Here is a 24636-nt window from a genome sequence, read left to right as displayed (position 1 = left end):
AAGATTTAATTCAAAAGTACGCATGACCTTTGGTATGCTAATGTATGTGGTGCACTCCCAAGAGGATAATAACTGATGCAATTTCTTAAATTTAACAAACTAGGGAATCTTTTTAAGAAGAAGCATCAGGAAGCTAAGAAAAGAGAGAGCTAAAGTTCCAAAAAGCACTAGTTTAGGAGAAAAAAACTCATCTAGATCAGGATGTTCAGGATGTTGGCACTAGAACTTTGAACTGACAACTAGAATAATTTTAATGTGGCTGTCATTTTATTTCATGCAAATACAGAAGCACAGCTGCCCTGGAATACTGACTCAGGAACATAAGTGGTATAGAGGAAAAATTAAGGAAGCGAGACAGTGCTGCGAGGCAGTAAGAGAAACCTCACTGACAGGGTGTCATTGGAGCAGCGGTCTGCAGGCCGTGAGGGAATGTACCTTGCAAGTGTCTGCGGTAAGAACATTCCAGGCCAACCAGCACAAAGCTCCTGATGTGGGAACCTCTGACATGTTTGAGGGAAGGAAGTCAAAGCAGCTGGAAAGGAAGAAGTGAGGTGAGAGTAACAGGGGGCAGATCACAAGAGCAGCAGGGAACAAACACGACAAGCTCGATGGGTGACACAAAGCTGGTGCTATGAATGAGATGGAGAGCCACTGGACGTTCTGAGAAGAGTGGCAAGACCAGACATTGATTTTCAAAAGATTCTTCAGGGTGCTTTGTGAAGAAATGCAGCATAGAGGGCAAGGGCAGAAGCCAGGAGATCAGGATATGACAGCACTCCAGGTGAGAGGTGGGGGCCTGAACCGGAGCGGAGCAGACAAGGTGGTGGTAGGTGGTCAGACTGTGGACATATTTTCCAAGAAGAGCCAACAGGACTTGCTGATGAATCAGACACAGAGGGTAAGAGGGGAAATGAGGTAAGGACGGCTCCAGGGTTTTGGCCTGAGCAACTAGGAAGAGGAAGCTGCTACTTACTAAGGTGGAGAGAACCGCAGAAGGAGCCGGTGCTTTGGGGTGTCTTAAGTTTGAGATGTTTATTAAACATCCAAGTTCAGATAATACACAGGCAGTTCATATACAAGTCTTGAGTTCAGAAGAGTGGTCAAGTTGGAGAAATAAATTTGAGAGTCATCAACATAGAAACACTACTTACTTAAAGCCACGAAACTGGAAGAGACCTTCTGGGGAATGAGTGCAGAGAGAGAAAAGAAGACACCCTAGGACTGAGCCCTAAGGCTTTCTCACATTAGAAGCAGAAGAGAAACCAAGAAACCACCAAGCAGCTGGGAAGCAGCAGCACTGTGAAAAGGCTGCAGCTAGAATACTTCAGACTAAAGGAACATCAGGTAACAAAACTGGCCAAAAGGGGGAAATGAAGAGGTCTGAGCTCCTTAAGGACGAGCCCCAAGGAACGGCACTTAGATACTGAATTAGTAATAAAGCAAGGTCAGATTTTTTAAAATAAGCATTTAGTGTACAAAATATTACAATGAGGACAGTATCCTAATAATACTGCACAATTCAAATAAGAAAAGGGAGGAAAAGGAAACAATAATTCACTCAAACAACAAGTACTGCGAAATATGCCAGGCACTAGGAATACAGTAAGAAGAGCTGTCCCATGAGCAAGAAGCACATGTTTATTATGGAAAAATGAAAAGTAATTTCACTGCAGCATGGAACATATCATGAAAGGGTTAACGCAAGGACTATAAACAGATAGTACCTGCCCTAAACTCAGCTTTGTAAAAATGAGGCAAAGGGCAGCATGATGGCCAAGGCACAGATTTTGAGGAAATAAAGGGATGCACACAAAAGTTACACGGGACCAGACTATGAAGGTCTTGTATGGCATTCTCGAAAGTTTGGCACTTTATCCTAATGGCACTGGGGAACCATTCAAGAAGTTTAATTAGGCTAGGTCCCTCAAGCGACAATGTGATGCAAGGGGCAAGACCGAGCAGAGAAGATTGACCACTAGAGTGAGAATCTAGGCAAGACATGAAAATGAGAGGCACTAAGACAGTGTCAGCAAACATGGAGAGAAATGAATGGAACTGAGAAATCACACAGCTAAACCAACAGGACTAGATGAAGTACTAGGGATATTAGAGAAGGAATACTGGAGAATGCCTTCCCAGTGTCTGCCCTGAGGGGTGTCATTCATTCAACTAATTCTCTCCTGATCACGAGAAAATCAAGAGATAGAAGAGGATGACACAAGCTTTAGAGATGCCTGTATGGCATCCAAGTAGAGATCCCTTGTAGGCCATTGGCTATGGGCCTGGACTCAGGAGATCAAGTCCTGGGCTACAGATCAAAGTCACGGAAATCAACAGCAAAGACAGTAACAGAAGCCATGAGACTCCATGAGATCAATCAGAGAGAATGAAAAGTGAGCCAGGAAGGAAGGCTGGAGAACATGTTAGTACCTATCAAGATGACCAAGCATATCCAGAGAGGTAGGAGGAAAACCAGAGGTGAAGTATGTTATCGTGAAAGACATGGAAGCAATTTTTATGAGAAGGAAAGACAAACAGCATCAAATGCTGCAGAAAATATCCAAAGAAAATTCAAAAGCAATCTTTTTAATTCATTAGCAGAAATTGCTGATAATCTTGAATATGGCTGTTTTGTTCTATCAGTAGGCACAGAGACATAAACTGGAGGCAGCAATATTAAAGCAAATTCCTACTCTAGATTGATCAATTCAGTTTTACAGAAGCAAAGTTTTATTACAGATATCTGTCAAACCATTGGATATTAAAAATACTATTAGATGGCACTTTCTGATAATAAATACAAATAGAAATAAAACACATACTGCACACACGCAAAGCAAATTGCGAATTTGCCAAAGATTACAAAAGCAAATTAACTAATGCAAAATGAAGAACATACTTGCCTAAAGACAAGTTCCCATTCCTAATATGGGATGTCAAAAGTCCACACGTTCTGCAGTAGAGACAGTTTATATAATCTACCATCTCTAAATCACAAGGTCAAAATATACGTACCTAGCTAACACAGCTACTGACCTTTTATGGTTTATGAGGATTTTCACCTTAAGTCAGAGATAGCCCAGTTCACTGGAATGGGTTGGCTCTGAACAAAACTAAAGAATCAACACGTATTTTCCAAAGGTGAGTGCCACTGACCCAGAGGAATCATATTTATTATATAGCAAAGCACTGCTTTTTCCGCTGTATTTCATGAAATATCTCCAGAGGCTGGAGCTGACCAATCAGACCCCACTGGTCCTGGAGGAGGTTTAGCCGGACCGTCTGAGTAACAGCAGCTGCTCACTTCACGTCAGTGGTTCTCTAACCACAGCACGCATCTGAATCACTGGAGGACTCACTCGATCACATTGCTGGGCCCTCCCTACAGTTTCAGCTTCATAGGTCTGGGGTGGGACCCGAGAATCTGCAATTCTAACAAGTTTCATGTGGTGCTAATCTAGTATCTAATATTAGAATTCTGAGTAAGATGGTGCTTGAAAGAAAATAACAGTCCCACTACTAAAAATAAAACTTTATAAACCTCACGGCAGAAATTAAATAATTAACTAAATTAAATCAAGATTAAAGGTGGTAAGCACATATAATGGAAGAGTTAGAAATATCAAAACCGAACATGAAACACACTGTGTCGCTACTCACAGTCTTAGAGAAACAGACAGCTTTAGAAGCAATCAGGTAACACATTTTTTAAATCAACAAGTTAGTTAACCCACAGAATCTCAGGTTCTACAATGGGTCCCCCAAAATTTCAGGATAAGTGTGCTAATTAATAGTACATTTAATCAGGCCTCATATACAATTTCTAGGTTGTTCCCCTAATTCCACTATAACTATTAGGGTTGTAGAGAAAGGAAAAAGACCCACAGTTGTTAAAGATCTGAAAATCTCCATATTAAACCAAAATAGAAGAAATAAATCCTAATTGGGTGGAGGCAAGGAAAGAAAGATGTACATGGCTCTCTTTGGGTCTCAAAAAAGATTAAGATTATATAGAATATCTTAAAAATCTAAAGCCATAGTGCTCACTAGTGACAATATTACAGATAATTATCATCCTTTTATATTGTGATTAAATCATCCATCTTCTTTTCCACTCCTATGTCAGAGATGCATTTCTGCCTAACCTACAATGATTAGTTGACTGTAGATTATTAGGAACATCCTGTAAAAGCTCACAATTGAGAAACTATTTTGATAAGAAAGCACATAATCTTTGGATTGACAATTAGAAGTAGTCATACACTTACCCAGATATATACAACCAAAGCCACCTTGGCCAACGGGTAATCCTAGTTTCCATTCCTTTTTTGTGAGGTCAGTGATTATCTCCCCAGCTGCAAAGTGTTCTGCAAGACGTCTCTTTGCAGGGCCCTGTCTTACAGCTTGAGCTGCTTTTACACGAGGCATTTTCACTATAATGTAAAACAAAGTAACACTCAGAATTATAATCTTGGAAATGTGGAAAACATTTGTCACTAAGGAAAGCTTCTGTGCAACAAAGATGCTGTTCAAATTCCCACTTACACCAAAACTTAAAATAAAACTTAAAAAAACCTAAATAAAGGACAGCTGTTAATTCTGATGTATAATTGCTCAAATCTTATTCATCTCTTAACTTTGTAGAGGACAATAAATAAAATGATCTAATCAATTATTTCAAGAAATAACTCTTTAAGTTTTAAGTTTCAGTGGTATAATATCACTCATGACTAAAAATGTTCTTTAACAACAACAAAAATTGCTGTATGAAGTTGAGGGGAAAAGGTGCATCCAATTAGAATGCACACTTTATAGTAACGCAATGAGGAGTTTATAAAGGTCCATACTGATGTGACAGGAACATAATACAGAGGTTGAAAACACAGGACAATTCACAGGAGGGGAAGGGGAAGGAGTATTTATGGGATGACAGTTGATCCTTTACACAGAGGCTCCCATCCATCCTCACGACTCTGTGAAGATTACCTTGTCATCCCCATTTTATAGATGAGGGAATTAAGGCTCAGCAAAGTTAAGCAACCTGTCCAGGGTTTTATGCCCAGTGAGTGGGAGAACGAGAGAAACCTGCACTGAGGACTACCCAGCTCCAAAGCCTCCCCAACGCGCCCCACAATTCCAGACGCCCCCACGAAGGAGGAGCAGACTTTCAAAGAGTGACAAGGAGAAACTGTGGTTGCTTAGTCGTCTGGGTTCACAGGAAAGGCAAAGCTGGTGACACCCAGCATTCTATGCTTCCCTTCTCAATTGTATTCTTGAAATACCATTTCCTGTTAAATGAAACCAGGTTCCTTAAAGAAATAACTGATTTCAGGACTAGAGCTGCAAATTTACAACATAAACTTGGAACATCTTGTCATTTCTAGACATCAAGGAAACTATCGAAAACCGCTAGAGTTACGTCAAATACGTCTAAGGAGCCAGCTTGGAAGATGTTCCCACTGACCAAAGACGGGCCAATTTGAGCCAATAAAGATGATAACCACAATGGATTAAAACACATAAAATAGACAAATCCAAGAGTTTATAACAGTAAGAAAACCTAGTGGTCACCTCTAAAGGATAACAGAAAACCACTCAATTTTGAAAACTAGCAAATGAAGAAAAAGAATCAAGCATTTATCCTTTCTTTCTTACATGAATTGTATCATTGGATAACCAAATAGAAGATGAAGAGAAATTTCTCCTTCTAGAAAAATCTCAGCTAAGAAATGAATAAGCATGGTTTTCGGTTAACACCATTTCCACCTCCTAATGAACTGATGGATCCAGACATTGAGCACTGACAGCTACTAACATCAAATGTAAAAGATATCCAGATGTTATGTGCCTCCCAATAAAAGAACACACCACTGCCCATGAAGTAATCTTGCCAAAAAAATAAAGAAAAAATAAACAGACTCTGAATCTGATCAAGCCTACCAATTCACAGGCTATGAAGAAGACAGAAGAACAAGGTAAACTATAGCACAGGAACGCAATCAGCAAAATCCTAGCTGGGGGAAACCTACAGGACATCTCATCCCATTTCTTCAACAAATAAAGGGAAAAAAAGAAGAGAAGTGAGAGACAAAAACTAGATTTAAAAAGATTTAAAATAACATATCTGAAACAAAACAAAATCAGGCAAATAAAAACTACATGTTTAGGGATGCACATCTGAGTGATAAAACCATCAAGCAAAGGAAAGGATTACCACAAAAGATAGAACTCACTATAAGGCAGCGTAAGCAAGTTGTGGTTAGGATGGGGCACCTGTTGGGCAAGTTCTACTCTCAACCTAAGTGGTGGTTCCAAAAGCACCCTTATAACTCGTCAAGGCTACATTTGCTTGATAAGGTTTTCTGTATTGTAAAATATTTTATGGTTTTAAACATTAAAAAATTACTGTTCCTATAATTAACAATCACCAAAGGATCAAAACTGGAAATCTTTTCATACTCCATGAGCTTGTCCAATCATACACCCACAGAAAAAGAAAAAAAGAGACTGCTAAGCGACATCTGTACTTTATTTGCTGTGAATTGGTAGCCTTTTGTTTTTTTATTTATACACTTTTATATATTCTATATTAAAGAAATTAGGTTTTTGTATTGTAAATAATCTTCCCAATTTACATGTCTTTTGATATCATTTATTTTTAGCTTTTACATTTTGTCATCCTTAGAAAGACCTTTCTCAGTCAAATTACTTTTTTCAAATATCTCCCGTTTTCTTTTAGTTATTTTATGATTTCATATTTTGCTGGTAAAATTTTGATCTGTCTACACTTACATTGGTATAAGATATGAGGTGGGAATCCAGCTTTTCCCAAATGGTTCCCCAGTTTTTTTTTCCTTTTCTGCAGTCATTCACACACATTAGGGAGAGCCACAGTATTTAAGGAACTTAACATATCATACCAACGCAAGTCGCTAAGTACAAAAAAAGCTCAATGTTCAATAATGTCGCTCAATGTAGGTCCTAGATCACCAGCTTCTTTGCGAACAAACAACAACAAAAAAGAAAAATACATTAATTAGTATTTGAAACTAACTTTGCGCTTGCTTTAAAACTTTCCTCACACTTACATCTACTCCACGTGAATGTGAAGAAGTCACTGAAATCTACTCTGCTGCTCTGATAGAAAGAGGCCACTACAACACAAATATTTCTTTAAAATGTCGCCAGATGAAACTGCCTTCCTCCTGCGGCTTCTCACAGAGATAGATGCGGAGGCCTCCCTTCTGTCAGCCCCTAAGATCTCAGGCGGGCCTCAGGCAACCAACGACCATGTCAGTGATCAAGGGCTGGCTGCTGCTGGGTGCCAGGGAGGCCAAAGGCAGTGGATTAATAAACAAACATTGGATCAATAACCCATCTTTTAAAATGCTGACAGACACAAGAGACTTAAACAAGTGCAGCCAGTACCACACACTTGCACAGGGCAATTTAACATAACAACCATCCCTAAAAAAAATAAAACCTGATAATGCTTATGATGCTTACAGTGCGCTGCTGGATTCTATTTGTTAATATTTTATTTAGGAATAAAATTGAAATTCCTAAGTAAGATTGGTCCACAATTTTCTTTTATTCTACTATATTTACCTGTTTTGATATCAATATTATATTTACTTCATAAAAAGACTTTAGAAGCTTTTCTTCTTTTACCAACTACAAAGAGTTTAAACAGTATTCGAGTGATCTATTCCTTAAAGATTTTGAAGTCCTCAGCTGTGAAGCCTGACAAAACCAAGTGTTGATAAGGACGTGGAGCAAACGACTTCTGACACTGTACACTGTGTCAGCCACTCTGAAAATCGTTCTGCAGTAACTGCTAACTGACCCAACAATACCTCTTCTATGTGTATACTAAGAGAAATGAAAACCTGTCCACCAAGACATGCACAAGAATAATCACAGCAGCTTTATTCAAAATAGCCAAACACTAGAAACCCACAGGTCCATCAACAGGAAAATGGATAAAATAAAACAGATGAATCTACCAAACACTATGTTGAGAAAAAGAAGCTAGACACTAGAAAAACATACTGTACGACTCCATTTATATGAAGTGTAATAATAAACAAAACTAATCCACGATCATAGAAGTCAAATAGCGGATACCATCTGGGTGAGGAAACGACTCGGAGTTAGAAGAGGAAGGTTTCTGGAGATTTGGTAACGTCGTATATCCCAACATGGGTGATACTTAAACTGTATGTGCCCTTCACAAAAATTAATCAAGTTGTATACTAATGATTTATTTCACTTTTTTCTATTTATGTAAAATTAACAGTAAATTACATAAATCATAGGTGTTATAAGTCAGAGTCCAGTCAGGAGATAAAAATACACAAGTAACTTAAAAAGGAAAATTTAACATAAAAAATTATTAATTTGTAAAAGGTGACTGACTACTAAAAGGGGCAGAAGAGAAGTCTCAGGAGTGCAGGCAGAGCAAATACAGGGAGGAGTTACAATCCACAAGGCTAAGGGAGAGCACACAAGAAAGGAACGCTTCACCGGACGGGCTGTGGCTCCAGCCCAGTGGCTAGCAGAGTTCTCTGGGGTGCCAGTGGGCTGGAGCCGGTCCACAGCAATCTGCCCTCTGGGTTTCCGGTGGGACCAAGAAGCTGCCTACAGGGGTGCTAAAGAAAGTCAGCAAGTAAGCAGGGCTGGCACCCACCGTTAAGAGAGAGAGAGAAAAACAAACAGACTGCACAGCCCACTGTGCCTTGCAGTGTCCCTCCCTCAACTCTACTGACAAAACCTAGGACTGTGCTGGAATGGAGAAAACGTTTCCAGAACCTAGCTCAAGTATCACAGAGCAAAGAAAGGTGCATTTGAAGTTGAGAGGCAAAAAATTGGTAACATGCACAAGTGTACACACAGATTGACAAATTTTTACATATACGTATACACTTGAGCAACAACCAACTGGATCAAGATACAGATCACTTTCATCACACCATAAAGTTTCCTAGAGCCCTGTTCTGCCAACATCCATTCCTGTTCTTCTAAGCAAAGACTTTTTGGTTGTGCCCCTCAGGGTGTGCCACTTACTCTGGAGAACACTACTCTGCCTGCTTTGTCTGAGATCTGCGGCCCAATCTCAGTGTCCCTTTCACCACCCTCCTGCACCTCTATTTGACCTTCGCTGCACTTGGCAGCCCCTCTTATTTTCTGGTTCAAGGTTACAGAACTCTCCTAGTTTCAGAGAATATGAAATCTGTGTTTCTCAATCTCCTTGTTCCTTTTCAGGTGATTTCTGAAAAGAAAGGAGAATAATTTAAAACCAAAAGTCCCTGCTCAAAATCTATATAAATAACATAACCACAATCATTTGCCTCAGTAAGCTAGTGAATTTTCTAAACAACTTAAAACACTAACTTGAATTAAACAATTGCTTTAGTACATTATAGGTTTCCTCTAATAATAAAACAAATACCTACATTAAGGCTTCTATTAAAGAATACACTGGAGGGCACAAACCTCAACCAAATTAAATCTTTCCGCATAATTTCTGCCCACTTGGAGCAAAGCAAATCCACTGTTATGATAGCCAATCCAACAGAGAGGTTTCAAAGAAAGTAAGTTTACCACTGCATAATCCATTACATAATCTAACCACTTCTTTTCCCACTGATATTAAATGAAATTCAGAAACAAGTGAAAAGCACATCAAAATGCAAATCAACATTGCCCTTTGTTGAAATCACTCACTGGTATATTTCATATTAGCATATTCACCAAAATTTAATTGTAAACAGAGTAATTATGGCACTAAAGTTATTAAATACACAAAGCAGGCTTGGAACTATACATATTCAAATAGAATTTCAGTGGCAGATCAAATTTTACATCTGAAACAATACCCTAATTAATAGTCAGCTCTGATAATGGTCCTGTTTTTCAGATAACATTCCAAAAAAACTTATGCTATGAATATTAAAATAAAGTTTTGTGAAGAGATTTTTTAAATTTCAATAGCTATATTTATCACAATATGGTACTGTATTTAGATAAGTGGCCTTTCTCAAGTCCTGGATTCAAATTTGACATAATTTTTTTTAATCTGCTGAAGAGAGAAAAAAGCTTGAATGAATCAAATAATGCCACTTATACTTAATGAGCTCTACGAATTCATCATACCCAGACTAGGAAATTACAATGCTGTATAAAGCTTGTCACACACTGGATGGCTGATCATAAATTTTCCCTAAAATAGGTATGTACAAAAGTTCCTTAGAGGGGGTCATATAGAGAGAGAGAGAGAGAGAGAGAGAGAGAGAGAGAGAGAGAGAGGGAGAGGGAGAGAGGGAGAGGGAGAGAGAGAGTGTGAGAGTGTGAGTGTGAGAGTGTGTGTGTGTGTGTGTGTGTGTGAAGATTCGCCCTGAGCTAACATCATTGCCAATCCTCCTCTTTTTTTGTTTGAGGAAGATTAACCCTGAGCTAACGTCTGTGCCAATCTTCCTCTACTTTGTATGTGGGATGACAAGTGGAGTAGGTCCACACCAAGGATCTGAATCCATGAACCCGGGCCACTGAAGCCAAGCGCACAGAACTTTCACCACTTGGCCACAGGGCTGGCCCCGAGGGGGAAGGAGGGGCATATATTTTTATGAAATTTCCTTTAATGTCATAAGCTTCTCTGATGTTTTTAAACTGCGTAGAGACACAATGATTCAAGGGTAATTTTGAACAAGCTGGACTGCTCACCATTCCAGTAACATGGAACCAACATATTCTTATCTCCACTCTTGGCAATGTCAAGTTTTTTCTCACTCTCCCCCATCTACGTTTCCTGAAATCTTTTTCATGCCTAAAGATCTCTCTCTTCCTCAGTCAGATATGACCTCTGAAGTTCCAGTGCTGTTCCACCCTCTTACTGCAGTTGATAAAGGTTCCCTGTAAATTTACAAGCTCCCTGGGTACGAGAACTGTCTTACTCACAATATACTGCACTTGGGAGGAATGCAATAAACGTGTAAAATTAAACAGCAAGAAGGTTAAGTTTTTTTTTTCCTTCAAGTATGCTTGAAGTATGTTATGTTCTATGAAGTATGTTCTTCAAGCATGCTTGAAGTTTATGCTTAAAGTATGTTAAGCATAAAGACATCTAACTTTATGCTTAACATGCATCACCCAACTGCAGTGGATACAGCTACGCCTTTTAAAGACCAGCAACTGAAATCTCTTACCATCCTCTACACTGACTTTGCAAACCCTGTTTATTCTCCTCAAAACTATAATTCTGCTTCCTAACTCATAATTCTCAACAGATGACCTCATCTCCTAGTTTACAGAACGAAACAGAAGCTTTAGGTAGAAATTCCCATATCTTTCCAAGACCCAAACCTACAAACCACCTGCACCTACTTCAAGCCCAATTTTGCATCCATCCTGCCTTCCTTACCTCTTCTCACAATTTAGGAAAACTATTCTCCTCTATCGAACATCAGGTCCTTCTTTGCCTTGTATCCATCCCCTCGAACCTCCTCAGGATAAACTATTAATTATCCCTTCTCTCACATACTCGGCATCTCCCTCAACTAGATCCTTCCCATCAGCTTACAAATCTGTTCACAGCTCATCCATTTAAAAACCAATGTTCTTTAACCCCCTCCAGTGTCATCCTATCTTCTCCCTGTCCATGCCAAATGTCTTAATAATTGTCTGCACTTCCTAACATTTCCTTTCTCCTCACTCTCCCACAACTCACTCCACCTGTACTCTACCTTCTTGAGTCCACTCGAACTACTCTTGTTATGGTCACTAAATGCAAATGACACTGAATCATCTCGTTTGCCTGCTCACCAGCACTCAGCACAGTTGTCCATTCTTTCTTTCTGGAACCATTCTCTTCCTTTTGCTTTCACAATACAATAGTGTCCTGGTTTTCATTCTACTGTTTAGGCCACTCGCAGTCTAGATTATTTGGGAGATACAACGAGTAACAGCTCATTCTTTCAAGGAGTTTGTTCCACTTTTTGAGGTACAGTTTTCCATGACTGTATCATGTTAAAAAAGCAGACCACCTTTACTTCCATAGCTTACACCAAAATATGAATTTTATTATATAAGAATAAATTATATAAAATAAAAACAAGCTGTTAAATAAAATTCAGGTCTTTGGAAATAAAATTAAGAGTTTTAAAATCAAGACATAAGCATATACTGAAAATATAACTGATTGATCTGTTTATTCCTTTAAGTTAACAGATCTTAAGAAAAGAGTTTATGGCCTCAAAAAGATATGTGCACACCCATGTTCATAGCAGCACTATTCACAGCAAAAAGGTGGAAGCAACCCAAGTGGCCATCCATGGATGAATGGATAAACAAAATGTGGTATATATATAATAATGCAATATTATTTCAGCCTTAAAAAGGAAGGAAATTCTGACACATGCTACAACGTGGATGAACCTTGAGGACATTAAGTAAAATAAGCCAGTCACAAAAGACAAACATTGTAGGATCTCACCAACATGAGGTACCCACAGGAGGCAAATTCAGAGAGACAGACAGCAGAATGGGGGTCAGGGGCTGCGGGAGGGGAAGAGGGCAGTTGTTGTGCAATCTGTATAGTCCCAAATCAGAAGACTGCTTACACAACAACGTGAATGCACTTAACACTACTGAACTGCACATTAAAAAATAGTTAAGACGCTAAATTTTATGCTGTGTGCTTTCTCCTACAATTAAAAAAACAAAGTGGGGGCTGGCCCTGTCGCACAGCGGTTAAGTTCAGTGTGTCCCGCTTCGGCGGCCCAAGTTCCCAGGTTCAGATCACAGGTGCAGACCTACACCACTCATCAGCCATGCTGTGGCAGCAACCCACATATAAAGTGGAGAAAGACTAGCACTGATGTTAGCTCAGGGCTAATTTTCCTCAAGCAATAAAAGAGGAAGATTGGCAACAGATGTCATTAGCTCAGGGCAAATGTTCCTCAGGAAACAACAACAAAAAGCAGTTTATAAATGCAATAGATAAAACAGACACAGAAATTAACCTAATTTCTATCAAATAATTATACTTTCTATAATTTTGAACCAAAATAATAGCAATATATTCTTGGTGATTATGGAGTCACCTCCCCTCCACCATCACCACACACACACACACACACACAGACACACAACTGGAAAAGCACTACAAGTGGTATTATTTCAAAGATTGTTCTCACAGATGCTAATTAGATAAGTCTACTCTTACCACAGCAATAAATAAAGGTTAACTGTGAATTTATGAAAAAGAGTAATGGTTTGTTCATTCACTCACTCAACAAATTATTGATAATCTGTCATGTGTCAAGCACTGTTCTGGACACTTGCTATACTTCAAGGAACAAACAAAGCTCCTACCCTTTGACACATTCTAGCAGAAAGTGCCAGACGATAAAAACATAATAAGCAAATGATGTAATATTGTAGAAAATGTATGTGCTATGTTTAGAAAAATCCTAAAGTAAAGCAGGTCAAGGGGGACAGAGGACTGAGAGTGCAAGGTGGCAGGGGGCAGCCTGCAGTATTAGCAGAGTGGTCACAGTCAGCCTCACTGGGAAGGTAGACCTGAGCAGACCTGAAGGAAGTGAGGAAGCTGACCACGTGAGTACCTGGAGTAGACAGTCCAGGCAGAGGCATGAGTAGTGCGAAGACCCTAAGGTAGGAGTATGCCGGGCAACAAAGAAGAGTAGGGACACCAGTGTGGCAGGTGTGCAGTGAGCAAGGGGGAAGTAGGAGGGAAACTCAGAGAGGTGGCACGGGAGCAAGGATCAAATAGAGCCCAGAAGGTCACTGTAAGGACTCGGACTTGAGCAAAAGTGAAAACATACTTCTGCAAGGTTTTAGAGCTTGTCCTATACTTGCACGTTAACTCGCAATACTTCAATCAAAATAAAAATCATTCTGAACACTTGAGTCAAGAATTTTCCCATTGAGCAATTTCTCACCATAGATTTTACATCTTTTTATATTTCTTGCTAACACGTATTATTTCATTCTCAAAATCCATTCCATCTATAGACTGAGATACATAAACTTGATACATATCCAAAATTTTAAGTGCCTTTGTCACAAAAGTCACCTCAAAGTAGGAATGGCTTTATAATGGATCTAATTCCATCCCTAGAAAGGAGAGAATATGATTAGGTCCTATTCTCCCCTTAAATAATTTGATAGTGCTACTAGAGTAAATGGTCTCCAACTTTTTGACAGGAAATATAAAAACTTTTACCATGCTACACCCCCTTTTTAATTTAAAATAAAAATAATACTGAGTCCCATTGACTTCAATATCATTACAATGTACAGCACCTGCTTCATTAATTCATTTGTTCAACAAATATCTAGTGAGCCCATACTCTATGCCAGGAAATGTTCTAGCAGACGGGAATAAAGCAGTGAACAAAACAGACAAAAACCCTCCCCTCACTGGGCTTATAGTCTATTTAGGAGAGAGAGATAATTTTTTTTAAAATTAAAACATGTGCCATGTCCAACGGTAAAAAGTGCTGAGGAAAAGAAATAGTAAAGTGGGGACAGCAAGAGAGGGGCAGGGGAGTGAAATTTAAAAGATGATCTGGTAAAACCTCACAAAAGAAAGTGACATCTAAGCAAAGACCTGGGAAAAAAGCGAGAGAAGCTAGCCACATGGTTACCTAGAGAAAGAGCACCCACACTGAGGGAGCAGCAAGCACAAGGGCCTTACGGCAAGAGCATGCCTGGCTTATTCTAGAAGCAGCAAGCAGGGTGGTGCAGCTGGCAGACAGTTAGCCAGGGGAGAGCAATGGCTGATGTCAGAGATGTAAAAGGGGACAATGTGACGATCACCCCAACACACAGGGCCACTGCAAGGACAGTGACTTTACCTCTGGGTGAGAGGGGAAATGATGGGAAGCTTTTGAGCAGAGGAGTGGCATGCTGTGACTTACATTTTCAAAGGACCACTCTGGTGGATGCATCAAATAGACTGGAAGGGGGCAAGGCAGACACAACTACCAGTTGTTACAATGGTGTTGCTACTGGTATAACCAATGACTGCACTAATCCTCACTGACTAAGAAGAATGTCAGTTTTTTAAAAAAATGCACTGACTTTTAGCTACTAAACAGAGGGGTGCAGAATAATCTAAGAGGTTTTGTTGTTTTTTTAACTTTACACAAGCTTCCCTCGCCCAAAAAACAAATCTTCAGTGCCAACTAGAAACAATTGATATTAGTGACAGATGGTCTAGGAAGCATGTTAATCATCTCTTACTCTAGATTTCATAAGCTCTATCTTTATGGGAATTTAGTTCACCAGGAAATTAAACACTTGAACTCATTTATCCCAAAGGCATTTATAAACCATCTCCAAAATATGTGCCGGAAACTGCGCTAGGGGCTGGAAACAAAAATATAAATAAAATACAACCTTTGGCCTCAAGAAGCTACACTTAGCTTCACGCAGAAACAACATCACACAGTTATGATTTAATATTATCCCATCAGCTTCAAACAAGGATCAATAAAAAGCCCTGCAGGTACAAAATGTTTCTGAATCCTTTGATGAAACTATTTATTAAAAAAGTGAGCAGTTGTAGACATCTACAAAATCAAATTGTTACTTTCACGGTGGGAAAACAGTGCCCCTTTCAGTGACGTAAGTTTTTAAGATATTAAGAGCTATGAAACTCCTGTTTCTTCTTTTTCAATGAATGCCAGAAGTTCAGAGCAAAATTATAAACCCAATTACATACTACCCATCATCTGAGGCAGTAATTTTCAATTTTGGCTATATTTCATAATTACCAGTGGAACTTTGAAACAATAAAGGCCCACTCCACAAGAGCTCTAGCATCTGTATATTTTAATGCTGCACAGGCACTATGATGCACAGAATGAACCACTGATCTGGATATTCCGGTGCATCTTCTTTTCTTCATTAAGTTATTCATTTTCAATGTAATGGCTCTATTACATACAACTTTACTGTATTAGAGGATTTTAATAAAATATCCCTTCAGTTCACTTTAGAAGTTGGGTAAAAAATATAAATTAGTGAATGAATGACTCAAGAGAAGCCCAAAAAATTGCCCTTTTCTCATTACATTGTTTCCCAGGCCAAAATCACTCATTTGTATTTCAAACTTATTTGGGATTAAGAAGTAATTACATATTTTGGTGTAAATGGCTTCCTGCCAAAGTACAGTAAGTCAAAGAATAAAATCAAACACGAGATAATCGGTCAACAAAGAACTTCATCACCTCTTTTGCTAAATTACATCAGGAACAACGTGAAAGCAATACATCTACAGATAATTCTCCTACAAATGAGCCAGCTAATCAGAAGCTGATTAATGCATCCGATTACCGCTAAGAAATCATCTGAAAAATAAAACACAAAATCTTGAGTTTATATAACCACCTCCCATCAATACAGAGGGTCTTCATATATTTACTTCATTTTGTCCGCACAAATCCTACTGTTGCAACAGAAGTGTAAGGATATCCATGGAATAAAAACATAGTTATTACCCATACCATTTAACATAAAAACCTGTGACACAGGCTAACTGAATGCATGTGAGGGACACCCAATCAGTCCCCTGGTTTCACGCAGAGAACCACGCATATCAATAAAAGCATGAAAAACATTCAGGGCTATATGGAACCTTTAGTAACATAACAAACCAAGAGCCAAACATAACACAACAAACCATGAGAATATAGAAACCTCCAGAGATAATGATCCTATAAATTCCCAGGTTTATTCCCAAAAAACATTAAGCCAAACTCAAACTGTGATACAATCTTTAGAAGCAATTGTCACACTAGTCATGTTTTCACACTTAAGCTGGAAAGAGCTAGGTGAAGACTCGTCTAACTCTGAAAAAGCAAGTATCTACAGAGAAGAAAAATTTCTTCCTAGTCAGAATATTTTTACTTGTATTAGAAAACTGATTAAAGTTAGATTATAAAATCTTGTGGTAGAGTGAATAAAATGTTTAAAATACAGTGTCAAATGTCCTTCCTCAACTTTTACTTCCTTTAAATGATTTCTAAAAGTTCTAAAAGAGGAACACTAACTGCAGAATTAATTTTCACCTGAGAACACGCAGCATGGTACCATTCCAAACACCAGCCCAAGATCCTTCACCGCCACCACTTCCCCTCAAAGGGGACCGATTCCAGGAAGTCCCTGCTGTGCACCTCTCTCTGACTTTTGATGCAGTGATCAAAAGATCCTTCCATGGGGTCCTAACTCGTCCAGGAACCAATCATGAAGAAGACACTACAGTAACATTCACTCATCCATCCTACAGAGAGTAGAAACCAGAAACCTCCTGCTCTGCCTACACAGAGGCACCAAACCTAAGAGAGGAGCTGGCCTGAAAACACCGACGTCAAAGGGAGGTGATGCCTGGCTCCTTGACCCATAAGCCCTACAAAAAGAAGTAGAAGGAATGCTTCTTTCTGTAAAACAAACACTGAAACTTTTCTAAAATTAGAAATTTTAACTATACTGTAATATCTTTATATAACATTTAGTATAGTATTTTGACAATTTTGTAAATGATAGACTTCCCATTAGTTCTTCTATTTGGGAGGCAAAATTAACTACCAAACTTTCTTACAAGCTTTTTCTCTAGGTGTTCTCTGAAATCTACACGGGACAGCTACTGAACATTTTTCCTTAATTATCCTTGCAGCAGGGCTCAAAGAGAGAACATTTCTATATACTGTAAACGGAAATTAAGATGACCGAATAGTCAAAGTATATCAGAAGTGTAGTACCACAGCCATTAAAAATTCTTCATGAAAACATAAAAGAACTTTTTAGAATCTCAGAGACAGGAAGATTTTTCCAAGAAAAACACAAAATGAAACAAAAAGAAAATTGATAAATTAGACAAAATAAAAATAAAAATTCTCCACAGGTTAAAAAATACCATAAACTCAAAAGACAAATGAAAAAATCTACAAAACATAACAAAAGGCTAATTTTCCTAGTATTTAAAGAATCACTTAAATTGTAAAAAAAAAAAAAAAAAAAAAAGACAAAAGCTCAACAGAAAAACGGAAAAGTGATATGGAGAGGCAAATTCACAGAAAAATACAAATAGGTTTAAAAAACCTTGTTATTAGGGGAATTTTCAAATACATACAAAGTAGAGAAGTGATATAGTGAACTCCTATGTACACATCACCCACTTTCAACAATTATGAACACACTGTCAATTTGTTTCTTCTGTATACCCAAACCACCAGCCCCTCCCAAGATTATTTTAAAGCAAACCCAAAATATCATTATCATTTCATATTTAAAATATAACCACCATATATCATTGACACATCTAAGAAAATTAGTAATTCCTTAATATCATCTAATAATTGTCTCAAAAAAAAGAGTCTTCTTATAGTTGACTTTTTAGTTACTGCATCTGGCTGATGTGTCTTTAAGCTCTTTAATGGACAAGGGTCACCTCCCTCTTTTATTTGTTTCCTTCCCCTAGTCATTTGTCCTGTAAAATTTCCCACATTTTGAGTTTTGCTGATTATGTCCTAATTTTATTGTCACTTAACCTGTTTCCCTGTATTTTTTGTTGTTCTTGCTCAAACTGTCCTATCTCTGGTGTCAATGCCCTTCAGCAAAAAAACACCAGGAACATTACATACCTGCAGTTAAAGAAGCTGGGAGAACACACACCATGGGGAACGGTGAGGCATCTCAGCAAGACACTTAGTAACCTCAATAAGATTCTAAAGAATCCATTAGAAGATTTGGGCTTTGGTTGGGTAATTTGGGGGAGGGTCTAAGGAAGCAGGAGTTTCTCTAAATTGGATACTCTAAGAAAGTGGGGTGATTCTATGATTGGGCATCTCAATAAATCTTATCTAATGGAGGGGAGAGTAGAACAAAGAAAAAGCTGTAATTGGTAAAGAAGCTGCAGTCACTCATTCTCGCCAAGTATTTTGTGGGTAGCACAGTGACCTTGGTTTTGTTTGTGCTAGGTCTCATTTTATCATGATCTCAGAGAAACCTCGTCTGAGATTTCTGTGAGACTGCTTACATATAACTGGAGAACACGGCCTATCTGTGAGTGCCAGGCCAGCTTCTGAGAGCCAGGCCTGCTCTTTTCTTTTCTTCCACACTAAGCAATGGAAGCCCTTCAAGTTGGCCACTGTGTCTTCCTGACATGACCCAATAGTCTTGGATATTTTCCTTGTTCTCTAGTACTAGAGGTTCCAGGTTCCTCGTGTACATTTTTCTGTCCCAAAACTAAAGTCAATCACTTCTATAAAGAGCCTGTCTCCTTTCAGTAGAAAATTACATTTGGAGACCAAAATCTGGGTGCTAGGATATTCACTACTTTGTTATTTCTAGGTTGTCATTATTTCTAGGTCTTTTGAGTGGACAGAGCTAGGAGAATTCTTTCTAAAGAGAAAATATATCATGAGTTTATACTGATATTTCCTGTTCAAATTCAGGCTTATAGGATTTTTGCTTAACTTCTTTGACTTTATATTCTCTTTTCCCTTTCATTAAAAATCTTGGTTCCTAACAACATTAACCTAAATATTTAACTGATCTATATTTTTTCTCTTTATATTTTCATAATTTTGTAAAACCCTTACATTTCCAAAGCCAAAACACAAAAACATAAAACATGGGGTGGGGGGGTGGGGAGAAGAACAATGTTGAGCTTTACAATGGAATCAAATTTAAGTTGTTATGCATTTAAAATAGACTGTTACAGATATGAGTTGTTACACGTAAGCCTCATGGTAACCACAAAGCAAAAACCTATAGTAAATACACAAGAGAGAAAAAGAAAGGAATATAAGCATACGTTTAAAGAAAGTCATAAAACCACAAAGGAAGAGAGCAAGAGAAGAAGCAAGGAACAGAAGGAACTACAAAAACAGTCAGAAAACAGGGGCTGGCCCCGTGGCCGAGTGGTTACGTTCGCGCGCTCCGCTGCAGGCGGCCCAGTGTTTCATTGGTTCGAATCCTGGGCGCGGACATGGCACTGCTCGTCAGACCACGCTGAGGCAGCGTCCCACATGCCACAACTAGAGGAACCCACAACGAAGAATACACAACTATGTACCGGGGGGCTTTGGGGAGAAAAAGGAAAAAATAAAATCTTTAAAAAAAAAAAAAAAAAAAAGTCAGAAAACAATTAACAAAATGGCAATAAGCACATATTTATCAATAATCAGGTTAAATGTACAGGGACTAAATTCTCCAATCAAAAGACACAGAGTGGCTGAATGGATTAAAAACATGACCCATCTATATGCTGCCTACAAGAGACTCGCTTTAGAGGTAAGGACACACCCAGACTGAAAAGGGAAGGATGGAAAAAATATTCCATGCAAATGGAAACCAAAAGAAAGAAAGCTGGAGTAGCTACATTTGTACCAGACAAAATTATCTTTAAAACAAAGACATAATAAGAGACAAAGAAAGGCATTACATAATGATAAAGGAGTCAATCCAGCAAGAAGATATAACATCAGTAAATATTTATGCACCCAACACAGGAGCACCTAAATACATAAAGCAACTATTAACATACTTAAAAGGAGAAATAGCAATACAATAACAGCAGGGGACTTTAAAGATCCCACTTAAATCACTGGATAGATCATGCAGACAGAAAATCAACAAGAAAACAATGGCCTTAAATGACACATTAGACCAGATGGACTTAGCAGACACAGAACATCCCATCTAAAAGCAACAGAAAACACAGGATCTTCAAGTGCACATGGCACATTTTCCAAGATAGATCAGATGTTAGGCCAGAAAACAAGTCTTAACAAATTTAAGAGGACTGAAATCATATCAAGCATCTTTTCTGACCACAATCGTAAGAAACCAGAAGTTAATTACATGAAGACAACTAGAAAATTCACAAGTATGTGGAGATTAAACAACAAGCTACTAAACAATCAATGAGTCAAAGAAGAAATCAAAAGAGAAATCAAAAGATATCTTGACAGAAATGGAAATGGAACATAAAATTTATGGATGCAGCAAAAGTAGTTCTAAGAGGGAAGTTCATAGCTATAAATGCCTACCACAAGAAACAAAAAAAGTCTCACATAAACAACCCAACTTTACACCTAAAGGACTAGGGAAAAAAATAACAAAGCCCAAAGTCAGTAGAAGAGAGGAAGTAACAAAGATTAGAGCAGAGATAAATGAAATAAAGACTAAACAGACAACAGAAAAAATCCATGAAAGAAGTGGTTCTTTTAAAAGATAAACAAAACTGACAAACCTTTAGCAAGACTCACCAAGACAAAAGAGGACTCAAGTAAATAAAATCAGAAAGGAATGAAAAGGGGCCGGCCCACTGGCACAGCAGTTAAGTTCGTACGTTCCACTACTCAGCGGCCTGGGGTTCACCGGTTCGGATCCTGGATGCAGACATGGCAACACATGGCACGCCATGCTGTGGTAGGCGTCCCACATATAAAGTAGAAGAAGATGGGCACGGATGTTAGCTCAGGGCCAGGCTTCCTAAGCAAAAAAGAGGAGGACTGGCAGAAGTTAGCTCAAGGCTAATCGTCCTCAAAAAAAAAAAAGAAATGAAAGAGGAAATGTTAGAACTGATGCCACAGGAATACAAACGATCATAAGACTACTATGAACAATTATACATCAACAAATTGGACAACCTAGAAAAAATGGATAAGTTAGTAGAAACATACAACTTACCAAGACTGAATCATGAAGAGACAGAAAATTGGAACAGACCAATTATTAGTAAGGAGACTGAATCAGTAATCAAAAACCTGCCAACAAACAAAAGTCCAAGACTAGATGGCTTCGCTGATGAATTCTACCAAACATACAAACAAGAATTAATACCAATCCTTCTCAAACTCTTCCAAAAATTAGAAGAGGGAGGGAACTCTTCCAAACTCATTTTACAAGGCTAGCATTACCCTGATACCAAAACCAGATGAGGATGCCAGAAGAAAATTACAGGCTACCATCTCTGACGAACACAGATGCAAAAATCCTTAACAAAATATTAGCAAACCAAACTCAACAATACATTAAAGGGATCATACATCGTGATCAAGTGAGACTTATTCCATGGATGCAAGAATGGTTCAACATCCACAAATCAGTCACTGTGATAGACCACATTAACACAATGAAGGATAAAAATCATAAGATCATCTCAATAAATGCAGAAAAGCATTTGACAAAACTCAACATCCATTTATGATAACTCTCAATAAAGCAGGTATAGAGGGAATGTATCTCATCATAATAAAGGCCATATATGACAAGTACACAGCTATCATCATACTCAATGGTGAAAAGCTGAAAGCTTTTCCTCTAAAATTAGGAACAAGCAAGGATGCCCACTCATGCCACTTTCATTCAACACAGTACTGGAAATCCTAGTCAGAGCAATTATGCAAGAAAAATGAATAAAAGGCATCCAAATTGGAAAGGAAGGAGAACTGTCACTATGTGCAGATGACATGTCATATTTAGAAAACCCTAAAGAGTCCATCAAAAACTGTTAGAACTAATAAATCCAGTAAAGTTGCAGGAGATACAATCAAGACACAAAAATCTGTTGCATTTTTATACACTAATAATGAACTATCAGAAAGAGAACTTAAGAAAACAATCCCATTTACAACTGCATCAAAAAGAATAAAATACCTAGGAATAAATTTAACCAAGGAGGTGAAAGACCTGTATATTGAAAACCACAAGACATTAACGAAAGAAATTGAAGAAACAAATAAATGGAAAGATATTCCAAGTTCATGGACTGGAAGAACTAATATTGTTAAAACGTCCATACTACCCAAAGCACCATACAGATTCAATTCTTATCAATTCTTATCAAAATTTTAATGGCATTTTTCACAGAAATAGAACAAACAATCCTAAAATTTACATGGAATCACAAAAGACCCCAAATCCCAAAGCAATCTTGAGAAAGAACAAAGCTGGAGGCATCATGCTCCCTGATTTTAAACTATATACAAGGTTATAGTAATTAAAACAGTATAGTCTTGGGATAAAAATAGACACATAGATCAATGCAACAGAATAGAGAGCCCAGAAATAAACACACACATATATGGTCAATTAATTTACAACAAATGAGCCAAGAATATACAATGGGGAAACGACAGCCGCTTCAAAAAAGGGTGTTGGGAAAATTGGACAGCCACATGCAAAATATGCAACTGGACCACTATCTGAATGTTAAGACCTGAAACCATAAACTCCTAGAAGAAAATACAGGTGGTAAGCTCCTTGACATAGGTCTCGGCAATGATTTTTCTAATCTGACACCAAAAACAAGAGAAACAAAAGCAAAAATAAGTGGGATACAGCAAATGAAAAAGCTCTGCACAGCAAAGAAAACCATTAACAAAATGAAAAGGCAACCTACTGAATGGGAGAAAATATCTGCAAATCATATATCTGATAAGAGGCTAATATGCAAAATATATAAAGAACTCATACAGCTCAGAAGCAAAAAACAAACAATACAATTAAAAAATGCACAGAAGGGGGTGGCCCGGTGGCATAGTGGTTAAGTTTTGCACACTCTGCTTTGGCGGCATGGGGTTTTCGGGTTCAGATCCCGGGTGCGGACCTACACATCACTCATCAAGCCATGCTGTGGCAGCATCCCACATACAAAATAGAGGAAGATCGGCACACACGTTAACCCAGGGTCAATCTTCCTCATAAAAAAAAAAGGGCAGAAGATCTGAATAGACGTTTCCAAAGAAGACATACAGACAGCCAACATTAAAGATGCCCCACATCATTGATCACGAGAGAAATGAAAATCAAAACTACAATGAGACATCACACCACACCTGTTAGAATGGATATTATCGAAAAGACTAGAAATAACAAGTGTTGGTGAGGATGCGGTGAAAAGGGAACCCTTGTGCACTGTTGGTGGAATTGTAAATTGGTGCAGCCACTATGGAAAACCGTATGGAGGTTCCTCAAAAATTAAAAATAGAACTACCATATGATCGAGCAATTCCACCTCTGGGTATTTAACTGAAAAAAACAAAAACACTAAATCAAAAAGATATATGCAACCCCATGTTCATTGCAGCATTATTTACAATAGCCAAGATATGGAAACAACCTAAGTGTCCATCAACAGATGAATGGATAAAGAAATTGTGGTATATACATACCGTGGAATGTTATTCAACCATAAAAAAGAATGAAATCTTGCCATTTGTGACAACATGGATGGACCTCAAGGGTCTTATGCTAAGTGAAGTCAGAAAAGGACAAATACCATATGATCTCTCTTATATGTGGAATCTAAAAATAAATTAATTTTTTAAAAAACAAGCTCATAGATGAAGAAAATAGATTGGTGGTTGCCAGAGGCAGGGGTTGGAGAGTTAGAAAAATGGGAGAACTGTTTTGGTGAGTTTTTTCAGTTTAAATAAATTGAATTTACAAAGTAACAATACAAGGTGTGTTCAGAAGTCTAGATTCCATTTCTCCCCCGCCTTTTGGTTCCTTCCCTCCCCATAAGTAATTGCTTTCACTAGTTTTTACTTTATCCTTCCTTTTTTCTCTTTTTAAGTAAGAAATAAAATACTTTATCTGCAT

General features: G+C 38.2%; 1 protein-coding gene across 8 annotated transcripts in view; it reads right to left on the bottom strand.

Annotated features, from left to right (window-relative positions):
• Positions 1–24636, bottom strand: part of VRK1 (VRK serine/threonine kinase 1) — an 84580-nt gene that overhangs the window by 45758 nt on the left and 14186 nt on the right. For all 8 annotated transcript variants that reach the window (XM_070594652.1, XM_070594649.1, XM_070594648.1 and 5 more), the window contains exon 2: positions 4269–4433. In XM_070594652.1, coding sequence (XP_070450753.1) covers positions 4269–4428 — 160 coding nt within the window. In that variant the 5' untranslated portion in view covers positions 4429–4433. The remainder of the gene's footprint in view (positions 1–4268; positions 4434–24636) is intronic.

This window comes from Equus przewalskii, chromosome 25 (assembly GCF_037783145.1).
Source record: "Equus przewalskii isolate Varuska chromosome 25, EquPr2, whole genome shotgun sequence".
NCBI classification, from domain to species: Eukaryota; Metazoa; Chordata; class Mammalia; order Perissodactyla; family Equidae; genus Equus; species Equus przewalskii.
This window is presented reverse-complemented; position numbering and strand designations above follow the sequence as displayed.